The sequence below is a fragment of the Lissotriton helveticus genome, chromosome 1_1 (assembly GCF_964261635.1).
Source record: "Lissotriton helveticus chromosome 1_1, aLisHel1.1, whole genome shotgun sequence".
In the NCBI taxonomy this organism is placed as follows: domain Eukaryota; kingdom Metazoa; phylum Chordata; class Amphibia; order Caudata; family Salamandridae; genus Lissotriton; species Lissotriton helveticus.
Window position 1 is genome coordinate 28,416,948 of NC_136057.1, and position 14,725 is coordinate 28,431,672.

Below are 14,725 nucleotides of genomic sequence, written 5' to 3' on the forward strand. Positions count from 1 at the left end.
CTCATCTAATAACTGGATCACTCCAATCGGGTCTTTCACCCTCAACCTTATTAGTGTCTTGTAAATAATGAATGCTGGAACTCTTTTGGTTCCCACTGTACACCATAGGCCTGTGACGTAAGCTTTGAAGGCACGAGTTGAAAGCAGGCTTAGAATGTTGAGCTCTGACATACTCGCAGCAGAATAAAGACGTGTAAAATTACTCGCCTTGTATAGCGTAGTTATTGGAGAAGTCACTCAGCTGGTACGATGCTACAAAACCTGACTGAGGCAAAGGCAACATATCTCAGTGCCACACTTGAAAGGCCATCTTCAGAAAGGTGTGTCCCTTCCCTGATATGGAAACCTGTATTGCTATGTTTGTGCAATGCATCTTGCCTTCACATGGGTCTGAACTACAGGCAGGGGTGAAATGTGGCCACTGTCTTCTTTCCACCCCCTATACAACTGGACAGCACCTGATCAGGGTCCCAACATGTGACGTTAAGCCTGCAGTTGTACCCCATCATATGGGTGAATAAGGGATTCATACAGAAATTTGCTGGCCACCCAACCTCCGGTTAGTCAAATGTGATAGCATGAAAAGCAACACAAAGTATGGTTTGGCATCTTCACTAATCTATTCTTTTTTTGCAGCTTTACATAGCACAAACCAGGTCAGGGGTCTTCAGAGAGCTTTACAAGCAAAACAATTTTTAGGCACGGGGAGATATTATAATTTGCCTAGAATTGGAAGAGGCTGGGATTCAAACCTGGTTCCCCAGTTCCAAGGTCAGCAGCTTTAGTCACAAGGCCCCATCCCACAATACAGGCCTCACGACTTGAATAATGACAATAGGCTCAACAGTGGACTTCCATGACATAGAACCAGCAGCTGAAATAAATCCAGAATGCCACAACAAGACAAGTCCTAATCTTAACAGATGTGATCACATTCCTTCTGCTGTGAAGGTCCCTTTAAAGACACCACTCACCAGGGGGGATTCATGGAATAGGACCACCCTTCTTGCAATCCTAACTTGGCCTGCACAGTCAAAAAGGAGTCATCAGTTCCAGAATGTCCACCTCCTCCTCCTCCTCATCATCAATCTAAAAACCCCATATTAAAGGGTGGTCTTCCCGTGTACTGATGGGAGAGCTCTGGAACACGCACCCGAGGAGATCAAGGCTGATTGACAGACACAAAGAAATCAAGAAAGTAACAGAGATCTGGCTGTTCCCAAGACCATGATTTCAACTGACCTCAGGCTAAAAGTTTTTACACAATCTACAAATCTATCCCTGACACTCATTTCACATCCCAACTCAAGCTTACATTTGCTGCATGCTCCCACAAAGGGTTTGGTGCACACCTCCAAGCCTCACATACAACACCACAACATATCACATACACGAGACCTCAATGTTCTTCCAGCCAAACACAACGAATGGAGTGGACACTTACTCAACCAGAAAGTGATTTGGGGCCTTCTAGCATGTAGGAAAGACCAAGGTGCAGTTCATGTATCTTATGGCTTTTAGCACACACACCCAGGCCCTCTTTAGGGGTGGCCTCTGCATTCTGATGGCCCATTTTCTCTCCTTAAAACATTAGCAAGTTCTTGCTCAATCACACCTAGGGCCCGATTCACAGAATGAACTTACGACTCAATCCTAAACTTACTACTATTTTGGTATTCACAGAATGCACTTACTACTTTTGGCATTCACAGAATGAACTTACTACTTTTGGTAGTCACTGAAGTTAGGATTTTGTCTTAAGTTTGTCTTAAGACAAACTTAAGACAGACTTAAGACAGACTTAAGACAGACTTAAGACAAAATCCTAACTTCTGTGAATACCAAAAGTAGTAAGTTCATTCTGTGAATACCAAAAGTAGTAAGTTCATTCTGTGATTGCCAAAAGTATTAAGTTCATTCTGTGAATACCAAAATAGTAGTACGTTTAGGATTGAGTCTTAAGTTCATTCTGTGAATCGGGCCCCTATAACTTTAGGAGGGGTAAACGTTGGCCCTGAATGAATTACTATAGAAATGTGACTTGGAATTACTGATTCCCTCAGTTATTCCTCATTCCTGGGCCGCTCATATAGAGAGACACAGTCTGCACAGAGGAAATAAGTGCTTAGAGCTCTGCTTCCACCATGCATCTTGCATTCAAGTATTCTGGACAGATAGTTTGTCTGCAGTGTGAGAAGTAGAGATGCGAGTATCCACACTTACCCCTTTTTTTGTAGATTTCGCTACTTCTGGAGTCCGCACCGGAGAAGGAGCATGAGTTCTTGGTAGGAAATTGAAGGGGAAATTAAAATTATTAATTTCAGTGGTCGAATATCCGGAAGCTGGCACATTTATGGATGACGACATGCTGCTCCGGTATCTAAAACAGGAAAAGACCAGTAAGTATGTTAAATGTAAGTTGTGTCCCAAAGACTCTGTCTCTGAGGAGATGCCACGTTTGTGACCTTAACAGTCAGCCCACAACACCAGAGCCTGATGCAATGCGTAAAAGGGGGCGGATCTATCACTGCTGCAGCAGGTGCACCACTCATTGACAAACCATTGTCAGGCCCAAAAAGACAAGCAACATACCCACACTTCAGAGGCAGGCAACAATCTATTATCTCAGGCCTGATGACATGAGGGTTCCCCCACAAACGTCTATGGCAGTAAATAATTATAAACCACCACTCCTGCAGAGCCTACTGCAGTGAGTGTGCAAACGCAGGCTTCTCTCACTCACAAACCATTCCCACCTTCAGACTCTACTGGAGGAAATGTATCCACCATAGCCTCCTCTCACTCACAAACCACAACCAATCATCTCCATCATCAGAGCCTACTGCAGGGAGTGTGCCTACAGCAGACTTCTCGCACTCACAAACCACAACCAATCATCTCCATCATCGGAGCCTACTGCAGGGGGTGTGCCTACCGCAGACTTCTCTCACTCACAAACCACAACTAACCATCTCCACCATCTGAACCTACTGCAGGGAGTGTGCCTACCGCAGACTTCTCTCATTCACAAACCACAACCAATCATCTCCATCATCAGAGCCTACTGCAGGGAGTGTGCAAACGCAGGCTTCTCTCACTCACAAACCACAACTAACCATCTCCACCATCTGAACCTACTGCAGGGAGTGTGCCTACCGCAGACTTCTCTCATTCACAAACCACAACCAATCATCTCCATCATCAGAGCCTACTGCAGGGAGTGTGCAAACGCAGGCTTCTCTCACTCACAAACCATTCCCACCTTCAGACCCTACTGGAGGGAACGTATCCACCATAGCCTCCTCTCACTCACAAACCACAACCAATCATCTCCATCATCGGAGCCTACTGCAGGGGGTGTGCCTACAGCAGACTTCTCTCATTCACAAACCACAACAACCAATTATCTCCATCATCAGAGCCTACTGCAGGGAGTGTGCAAACGCAGGCTTCTCTCACTCACAAACCACAACCAATCATCTCCATCATCAGAGCCTACTGCAGGGAGTGTGCCTACAGCAGACTTCTCTCATTCACAAACCACAACCAATCATCTCCATCATCAGAGCCTACTGCAGGGAGTGTGCCTACAGCAGACTTCTCTCACTCACAAACCACAACCAATCATCTCCATCATCAGAGCCTACTGCAGGGAGTGTGCCTACAGCAGACTTCTCTCATTCACAAACCACAACCAATCATCTCCATCATCAGAGCCTACTGCAGGGAGTGTGCAAACGCAGGCTTCTCTCACTCACAAACCACAACCAATCATCTCCATCATCAGAGCCTACTGCAGGGAGTGTGCCTACAGCAGACTTTTCTCACTCAAAAACCACAACAACCAATTATCTCCATCATCAGAGCCTACTGCAGGGAGTGTGCAAACGCAGGCTTCTCTCACTCACAAACCACAACCAATCATCTCCATCATCAGAGCCTACTGCAGGGAGTGTGCCTACAGCAGACTTCTCTCACTCACAAACCACAACCAATCATCTCCATCATCAGAGCCTACTGCAGGGAGTGTGCCTACAGCAGACTTCTCTCACTCACAAACCACAACCAATCATCTCCATCATCAGAGCCTACTGCAGGGAGTGTGCCTACAGCAGACTTCTCTCATTCACAAACCACAACCAATCATCTCCATCATCAGAGCCTACTGCAGGGAGTGTACCTACAGCAGACTTCTCGCAGTCACAAACCACAATCAATCATCTCCATCATCAGAGCCTACTGCAGGGAGTGTACCTACAGCAGACTTCTCGCAGTCACAAACCACAATCAATCATCTCCATCATCAGAGCCTACTGCAGGGAGTGTGCCTACAGCAGACTTCTCTCACTCAAAAACCACAACAACCAATTATCTCCATCATCAGAGCCTACTGCAGGGAGTGTGCAAACGCAGGCTTCTCTCACTCACAAACCACAACCAATCATCTCCATCATCAGAGCCTACTGCAGGGAGTGTGCCTACAGCAGACTTCTCTCATTCACAAACCACAACCAATCATCTCCATCATCAGAGCCTACTGCAGGGAGTGTGCCTACAGCAGACTTCTCTCACTCACAAACCACAACCAATCATCTCCATCATCAGAGCCTACTGCAGGGAGTGTGCCTACAGCAGACTTCTCTCATTCACAAACCACAACCAATCATCTCCATCATCAGAGCCTACTGCAGGGAGTGTGCCTACAGCAGACTTCTCTCATTCACAAACCACAACCAATCATCTCCATCATCAGAGCCTACTGCAGGGAGTGTGCCTACAGCAGACTTCTCTCACTCACAAACCACAACGAATCATCTCCATCATCAGAGCCTACTGCAGGGAGTGTGCCTACAGCAGACTTCTCTCATTCACAAACCACAACCAATCATCTCCATCATCAGAGCCTACTGCAGGGAGTGTGCCTACAGCAGACTTCTCTCATTCACAAACCACAACAACCAATCATCTCCATCATCAGAGCCTACTGCAGGGAGTGTGCAAACGCAGGCTTCTCTCACTCACAAACCATTCCCACCTTCAGACCCTACTGGAGGGAATGTATCCACCATAGCCTCCTCTCACTCACAAACCACAACCAATCATCTCCATCATCAGAGACTACTGCAGGGAGTGTGCCTACCGCAGACTTCTCTGTCACTCATGAACCATTGCTACCTTCAGAACCTTCTGCGGTGAGTGTGCCTTTTGCAGACTTCTCTCACTCAAACCCTCACCACAATCAGAGCCTACTGCAGTGAGTGTATGTACCGCAGGCTTCCCTGACTCATGAACCACAACCAACTATCTCCACCATCAGAGCCTACTGCAGTGAGCGTGCCTACCGTAGATGTCTCCCACTCACAAACAATCACCACCATCAGAGCCTACTGTAGTGAGTGTGCATGCTGTAGGCTTCTCTGACTCACAAACCACAACCAATCATCTACACCATCTGAACCTACTGCAGGGAGTGTGCCTACCGCAGACTTCTCTCACTCACAAACCACAACCAATCATCTCCACCATCTGAACCTACTGCAAGGAGTGTGCGTACCGCAGACTTCTCTCACTCACAAACCACAACCAATCATTTCCACCTTCAGAACCTTCTGCAGGGAGTGTGCCTACAGCAGACTTCTCTATCACTCATGAACCATTCTCACCTTCAGACCCTACTGCAAGGAATACATTCACCATAGCCTCCTCTCACTCACAAACCACAACCAATCATCTCTATCATCAGAGCCTACTTCAGGGAATGTGTCTACCGCAGACTTCTCTCACTCACAAACCACAATCAATCATCTCCATCTTCAGAGCCTACTGCAGGGAGTGTGCGTACCGCAGACTTCTCTCACTCAGAAACTACAACCAATCATTCCCACCTTCAGAACCTTCTGCGGTGAGTGTGCCTTTTGCAGACTTCTCTCACTCACAAACCCTCACCACAATCAGAGCCTACTGCAGTGAGTGTGTCCACCGCAGGCTTCTCTGACTCATAAACCACAACCAACTATCTCCACCATCAGAGCCTACTGCAGTGAGCGTGCCTATCGTAGATTTCTCCCACTCACAAACAATCACCACAATCAGAGCCACTGCTGTGATTGTGCATGCTGCAGGCTTCTCTGACTGACTAACCACAACAAACTATCTTCACCATCAGAGCCTATTGTTGTGAGTGTAGCCACCATGCGTACGCAATGCAGACTTTCTCAAAGGGCTATTTCAGTCTGCTTGTGCACCACAGAGGCGGGAAACTTTTCTTAGTAACAACTCCTGGCCTCCAGCACCAGAACGTAATGCATTTTATGTCAGTTCTTTTCCCTAATAAATGTAAAGGGCTGATACAGAGGATCACGGTTGTGTGACTCCCACGGGATCAGAATAGAAACCTTTGTAGGATAAGATTCAAAGTCAAAACCATGAAGGTTATTCAAATGTTAAGAATCAATACAGAAGGCATGAAGTAGTAACTCAGAGTTAAATCAGCAGCAATAATGGTTAAACCAACAGACAAAGAAATATACTCAAGCAATCTGCATACTTACAAAAAGATGATTTTAATTGCGAAAAATAACTATTATGCGACAAAAATAGAAGGAGCAATGAACTCCTCCAAGGAATTATTTGCAACAGTTAAAAAAACCTCCTGATCTAAAAACCTCAATATTAATCAACAATTCTGTAACAAATTAGCACTTCATTTTCAGGCAAGTTAAGTCTGTCTATAATTCCTTTCTAAACTTAAGTCAAACTGCTGACTTAGATTCTAGATCTCTGAAAGACACACACAACATCAGTGCTTTAACCCACTTTGGACATCTGACGGCCAATCAGACGCAAAGAATACTGATGCAGACCAAAACAGGTTCACCACAGGACTTGTCCAGCCAGAACAATTATCTTAGCCTTGGAGGTGATAGCCACACAACTCACGGCCATTTTTAACAATCTCTTCAAAGCAGGTTATTTCCAAAAGATTGGAAGGTACGGTCTATTCTGCCATTGTCAAAAAAGGCTAACTTATGCTAATCTGTTAATCCCCGTGTGTCCGTACCTATCTAGGTGATGCCTATGTCCTCGAGTGCCGTAATGAGGTTGTCGAACTGTGTACATTTGTTGTAACGATGCCAATTGAGGGGGTTCTTTGTATATGTTACATATAAGGGAAAGTAAAAAAAAAAAAGGCTAACTTAGACATTGGTGACCCCGAAAACTATCGACCAGTAACTCGATTACCATTTCCTGCCAAACTGGTTGAGAAAATCATCAACAATTAATTAACCATTTTCTTAGAAAAAAACAAGAGTCTGGATTTTACACAGTTCAGTTTTCGAAGTCACCACAATACCGAACTGGCGCTGATTACAGCCACGGAAGAAATCAAGCAAATGATAGACAGTGGGCGAAATGGAGCCCTGATCCCTCTGGATCTATCCGCTGCATATGATACGGTCAACCATGCTTTTCTCATTGATCGCTTTGAATCAATTGGGATCAAAGATCACACACTCAAGTTCCTGATTTCTTTTCTGACTGGCTGCATTAGGTCTCCTTAGGTGACTTCACTTCACCAGCATTTTCATTACCCTGTGGAGTCCCTCAGGGCTCATCCCGAGCCCCACATTGTTCAATCCCTATGTTACCCCACTTGCAGCCTAAATTACATCTTTTGTTTTTTCCCTGGTTTCATATGCGGATGACACGCAAATCGTTGTCTCCATTACCAACAATCCTGCATCCACGGCTGCCCAGTTCCACGACTGTATGCTCCATATCAGTAACTGGATGAGCAGTAACTGCTTGAAACTATACTCCTCAAAAGCAGAGGTTCAACTATTTATCAACAATCCTTCTTTCTGGTCAAACAAGTGGTGGCCCCAGGAACTGGGGAGTCTGCCTACCCCCAGGGAAAAAGCAAAAAACTTCAGGTGATTATTGATACTAAGTTATCTTTTGAAGGACAAAAAAAACATATCACTTCTTCATGTTTCCTCAGTTTGAAATCCTTAAGGAAAGGATTACCTTTCATTCCTCCTATCCTGCAAAAAAGGGTAGTCACAACTCTGAATTCGTCCAAAATAGACTATGGCATTGCACTTTTTATCAACATTCAAAAAATGTTTTCTACATAAGCTATAAACACTACAGAATGCCGCCGCTAGATTACTGCTGGGCATTCCAAAACATACTTCTGTTTCTCAAGCACTCATTAAACAACACTGGCTTCCCATTGATAAGCGTATACAGTTCAAGGCACTCTGTATTGCCTTCAGGGCACAACATGCTGTTGGCTCAGACTAATTTAAGCAGTATTTTCATCGATACATCCCAATGCCCTCACTGTGCTCATCCACAAGTGGTAATCTGGTAGTCCCCAGATTTAAGAAAGCCAACTGGGGTGGGAGAGGCTTCAGCTTAAGGACATCAGGACTATGGAATACTCTTCCGACTGAACTAAAATTTAAAACAAACTAACTATGGCCTTATAGCCCGCCGTAGAGGGCTATACCGGCTAGAAAAAGCTGTCTCCAGTGTTAAAGGCCCGAGACGAAGGCGAGGACCTTTAACAAGGGAGAGGGTCTTTAATAGCCGGTATAGCCCAGCTAAGAAGGGCTATAAGGCTATTAGAACATTCTGCCACTAGAGGGCAGAATGTTCTAACAAAAAAAACAAAGCCTTATGGGAGCGCGAGGGGATTGGAACCCCCTCAGGCTCCCTGAAGCCTTTGTTCACAGCCAGAGCTGTGAACAAAGAAGCATTGGCATGTTCGAGCTCCGGGCGTATACCAGCCATTATAAGCCCGGAGCACTCCATTGTTTTCAATGGAGCTCCCAACATGCCAATGTTCTAATAGAGTTTAGGAAAGAGCTGAAAACGTGGCTTTTTTCCAAATAATTCTGCCATTTTCTGGATCTTCCCAGGCTGTTCAGTTTTTGCTTAGTGCATAGATACCCCCAGGTGATAGTCGCGCTTTATAAATTTTATTTTCATTTTATTTATTTTTTTCATTTCATAAAACTAAAGCCAATTTGAGAGGTCATAACATAAGGAAATTAGCATAAACCAAAATATAGTTCAGCAAAGAACTCGCATAAATCTACTCAGTTTGTACGTCAAGGAAGCGTCTAAATATAAATCAGCAAGAGGATGAATATGGAGTCTGCCTCCGAAGAAAGAGCCGAAATATCAAGCAGGTAATCTTATGTGGACACTGCTTGGTTTGAAAAGCAGAGAAAGGTCTACAAGCATAAATTTACAGACTAAGGTGTAGTCTGCCTTTCAGAAAGCAAACATAAGTCTTAAGTATAAAATCAAATAGCAAACTGACATAGTAATTCCTCAGTTTAAAACAATGACAACATTCAAGCACATCTCCCAGAAAAGGCTCCTTTTATAGGATTCAGATAGCGAAAAATCACACACTTAACATAGTGTGAAGTGCCCTATAGGGCTGGATTAACAAAGCTATATGTGAATAGACCTTTGACTGCCCAAATACACAAGATACATTAAACAAGTTACAGCTAATAAATACCTACTTTGCTATGTATTTATTATATTAAACATGTATAAGAAATAAAAAAATTGTTAGTGCACTTATGTTTCTTAACACACAATAATGAATTTATGAATGTCTATTTCCCGTTAGAGTCTAGGCAAAAAAGCCTTGATTATTGCACCATACACAAACATCTCAACATGGCTTCCTCATAAGGCACACGAGTAAATACGTTTTGTTCAGTACAAGAAAACAACACCGTAAATTGAATTCCGTTTTGTCTATTTTATGAAAAGGAAAACAAAGAAGAGAAAAGTGCATGCAGGGAACCTGTTCGTGCAATTTTAACCCCTTGTGTGCTCATGTCGAGACCAGGCCGTCATGAGTCACAGTTGAGCTGTGCTCATGACAGCCTGGTCTCGTCATAACGCCGCTGCTCCGCCCACGTGCTGTTAATTCCCCGCGGGAGAATTAATCAGTGGGCGGGGTCATGACGAGACTAGGCCGTCATGAGCACAGCTCCACCGTGACTCATGACGACCTGGTCTTGTCACGAGCACCGCGGCGCCGCACTCACCCCCCGCCCACCCCGCAATGTGGGGGAATTAGCCCCGCAAGGAAGGGGTTAAAAGCAAAATTTTCTTCTGCAGCTTTAAAATAGATGTCAGTGCAAGCAGGCTTGGGTCCAGTAATTTAAATTTGTAGCCTAGTCATGCTAATGTAAACATACGTAATAAACACTATTTTCTAATTAATTAAAGCATTTTCACAGCTCACACATCTAATGATTTTTTAAATGATTACAAACTACCCCACTCTACAATAATTCATGCATCAGTGTTGATTTCGTCAACTTTATCTTCTCCAAAACATTTACTTCACCATAAACACTGGCTTTGATATCACCAATTGCAGTAGCTCCCCTTTCTCTTTTTCTGGTCATCATCATCTTTCTACAATCATATTTCAGTCCTCCCTTAAAACCTCCAAAGATTTTGATAGAAGACATAGACTGTTGGTCCTGGCCCTCTCTGCAGGGTCACCCTCAAACTTTTGGCTTTCCTCCTCCTATGCTTGTCTGAATTAGTTTGCGTTGGGATTATGACTCTAGCACTGGTTAGCAGTGGTAAAGTGCACAAAGTGCTTGTGCTCACTCCCCTAAACATGGTATGAGTGGTATGAGTAAATGAAATATGAAAATTAGATATATAAGTCGCTTGTAGAGTGGCCAACCATATAACCAGGGCCTCCTTATTAAATGCTAGAAGTGAGTCTGCAGCACTTGTTGTGCCACCCACTTAAGTAGCACTTTAAAACATGTTCCAGGCCTGCCATGGCATCCTGGCGGCAGTGTCACACTACCACATAGACTTGGTAGACTTTAAACCCCCTTGAGAAGTCTTAAATACCCTCTTAATACGTACACATCACCCTAAGGTAGGCCCTTGGTAGCACAAACGGCAGGGTGCTGGGTAAATAAATGGTTAGCAAACACCGGGAGATGATGGACGGAGCACTAAAACCTTTCAGACACTCACTCCCAGACACAGATCTGGGTTGAATACATCATCGTTCTTTAGCTCACTCGGCCACCTCGGTTCAGACATGGCCATATGCAAATCAGTCTTGACCCTGTGCCTCATGGGAACAGTCCAGCCCGAACTGCCGAGCCATGTCTTCCCTGGACCGGAAACCAGCATCCTGGGACCGGTTTCGGGGTAACACCACTCATCAGCCAGGCTAGCTTGTACTAGTGGCAAAGTGAGCAAGGGACCCACGTCTGGGCATAAAAAGCTTGCTTTAAAAGCAGTTATCAGTGAGTTGTGTTTTAACATTCCTTTCATCAATAACTCTGTTGCCACCCACATCTTGAGGTTGTTCACAAGATGGAGGTATCTCACTATCATCGCTATTGTCCTTTACCATCTCTAAAGGAAGGTCTCCTTGTGTTGCTACATTATGCAACACGTGTAACTGCAACAAATGTTGGACGGAATGCTGAATGATTCAAATATTCTCCCCCAGTCAAGAGATCTGGGTGAAATCCAATGTTCTTTTGCCTACTACGCCACCCTAGTTTGGACCCAGCCGTATGCAAATCAGTCTTGACCCTGTGCCTCATGGGGACAGTCTAGACCGAACTGCCAGCCAAGTCCTTCCTGGACTGGAAACAAGCATTCTGGGACCGGTTTCAGGGCATGTCACCCTTCTTCAGCCAGGCTAGCTTGAATCCAGTGGCACAGTGAGCAAGGGACCCACGTCTGGGCATACCCATCCCACGTAGGGGGAAAAGTGTAACTGCAACAAATGATGGACAGAATGCTGAATAATTTTATCAACATGGCTTTGAGACCGAGATAGCAAACTCAGCCACAATGGCATGGGGACACACTGATGCCAGAGATGCAAAGAGTACAGCACCTGAATGTGTGAGGGGATGGCCTCAGCTCCACGTGTGTCTCTTTGTATTAAAGGGTTCATTTCATCCATTAAATCTAAAATACTTCTACAAGTAAGCCTGTACTTTGTATAAATGGCCTCCATTGTTTTGCCAAAGATTGTAACTCCGACCTTAAATCCTCTCTTGCCTATGCCTTCGCCTCTGAACTGCAGCCAAAATGCGCCTTTGCCTCACCACAGCGAACAAAGCAGCCATTGTGAAAAGAGATGGAGCATCTTTGACCCCTTTTTATGATTTTCACCTGGTTACCACAAAGCCTGTTTTGTGACTAATTGCAAATGTTTTGAGCATACGAATACCGAATCAGTCAGTCAGTCAATTACTTTATTCGATACCTATAATATAAGATCATAAAAGTACAGATGAATACAATTTAAAAACAACAAAATGCAGATAAATACAATTTAAAAATCATCAATCAGTACAAAAAGAGAATGCTGTACATAGCAGGATGAAAGTAGAAGTAACAAAGTGATAGCAATGATAATTAGGAACAAATTAAAAATTCATTCAGTGGTGTTGTGCGGCCGCCGGATCTTCCATGATTGAGTTAAAAAAGACTCCACTGACAAGCAAACCATGGATTGTAAAAAGAACATTTCTACACAACATTGTTTAGAACGAAATTTGCACATCAGGGGAAGAATACACCTTTTACGGGGGTCCCTATGAAATTTACAGAAGAAAGAAATGTGTCAATTTGATTGTGCAGAAGAACTGTCACAGGGACAGAAGGGTAAGTCATTTAAAGTGTAAATACATGCAGGGTGTGCCAACATGCACTGGATAAGATTTAGTCGGACTCTGATTAAAAAGTATCTATGACGCACGTTTGACACAGTGAATAGGTATGACTTTATCCCTTCCTGGGGCTTCGGACCTTCACTAAGTTAAAAAGGCCTATTTGACATTGCAAAAATGCGAAATGGTAAATACTTTGTCTGCATCGCAAAATTAGGAAATGCATAACAATTACTCCTTTGAATATGCCGATACAAGGTCTTAGCGGTCGCAGACCAGTCTGCACCTGGTTTGCAACTATAATCTTTTGTACATAAGGCCCTTAATCATAAAAGTAAATACTCACAAAATGATGTTGATGCAGGTAGCTACAGGCATATAATTCAGCAGTTCAGTTTACTACAGTTACTGATGCTTCCTGGGTATATCCACAATGGAATTTCTGCTCCTCTTTCGGTGCCATGCACAGAACTCTCATAACTTAATTTATTTTTCTTTTTTTTATGAGTTCCTCTATCTGACTCTAAAGAAGTTGGAAATCAACTCCATTAATAAAAGCTTGGATACAGTCAGTGAGTTCCACCTGAGAGTTGGTTAAGCTTTAACCCCCTTTGACAAAAGTACATGACCAAAATATATCTCAGGTTATTATAAGGGAACATCTCTATCAAACTTATTTGTGTTATTATGAAGGGACCTTCTGACTTTCCTATGTGACATTTGTCCTCTTACTGATGTCCACTTGTTGACAGATGACACATCACCGTCATCTCGTCTTTTCAATTTTCAATTTTCCTGAAATGTGGATTTCGCCATTTCTTTTTACCATCACATTCCATAAATGTATCTTACAATCTGCAGCAAAATGAAATCAGGCACTACAAATCTCTCATCATTATTTTCTTTTGAACTTTCCTGCTTTCTCCCATATTTTCATCCTCTAGCACTTCATTTTGCAACTCCCTCAACTCCTAAAATGATTGAGCAGACATTGACAAGAAACAGTTGATAATTTTCATTCCACATTCAGATTTGTCATTTATTCCCTATGTCTCAGACTCAAGAACATAGTACTTTGCAATCTCATTGGCAAAATTCTTGCCCTTGGAAACTATGTCTTCTCTACTCTTGGAGTGACCCATTTCATACCAACAATCATTTTGGGAACTGTAGGTCCAATAACAAATCCAGAAACTTGGTGCATTTTGAATTAATGTACCAGCGGATGTCAAGAAACCTCTCTCAGACCATAAATAAGCAAAGCCCTGGACCACTCCAAAACCTTATTGGCTACCTGGATAGATTGTAGCATTCAATCCATAGTCCACACATCATGCTCTTGTAATTGTGATCAATTATGATGAAGTTACATTACACAACTGTGAAATGTGGTACTGAAAACTTTGGACCTGTGTCATAAACATATTCGTATCATGACGAATTTGATATCAGCAGGCCGACAATGAGGTACTGGGTTTTTAGGAACCGGTACCGAACCGGTAACCCAGCGGTGCCAGGGGATCAACACACCAAAGACCTCGGGTTCTCCTGAGTCAGACCCACAGAAACTTCAGAGTCTTCCAGGTGAAGTCAAAGATTCGTTTATTGGTTGCAACCAAGGTGACAGGGTCCTAGAAGTACAATACCAGTATATTCAGGAGACTAAACACTTTCACAAAGTTAGGCTTCTCTTCTTATACACAACATTTACCCTTTGGCGAAACATTCCTTGGGTGCGTGGTATTTCATTTATGGTTACTGATTACAAAAAGAAAGCAGAGTCATGATGACATATACATATTTCACGTCGTGCTGCTCATAACAAATCATCCGGCAAGGCCCAACATTTCATCAGATATCGCTGGACCCCTAATAAAAATGGTCACCTCCCCACCATAAAATAAGTGAGGAAAAGGAGTGAAGAAAGATGTGAGCGAGATATGGCAGGTGTGCGTGCTGAAATGGCTTTATGGCCGGTTGGGCCTAGATATTATCTTGCTTGGCCACTGGGAGGGAAC

General features: G+C 43.7%; 1 protein-coding gene across 1 annotated transcript in view; it reads right to left on the bottom strand.

Moving 5' to 3' along the window:
- LOC144766997 (membrane-spanning 4-domains subfamily A member 12-like) overlaps window positions 1-14,725 on the bottom strand; it is a 162,295-nt gene that overhangs the window by 75,456 nt on the left and 72,114 nt on the right. Inside the window, exon 2 of the mRNA XM_078650662.1 lies at window positions 2,224-2,380. Coding sequence (XP_078506788.1) covers window positions 2,224-2,367 — 144 coding nt within the window. The 5' untranslated portion in view covers window positions 2,368-2,380. The remainder of the gene's footprint in view (window positions 1-2,223; window positions 2,381-14,725) is intronic.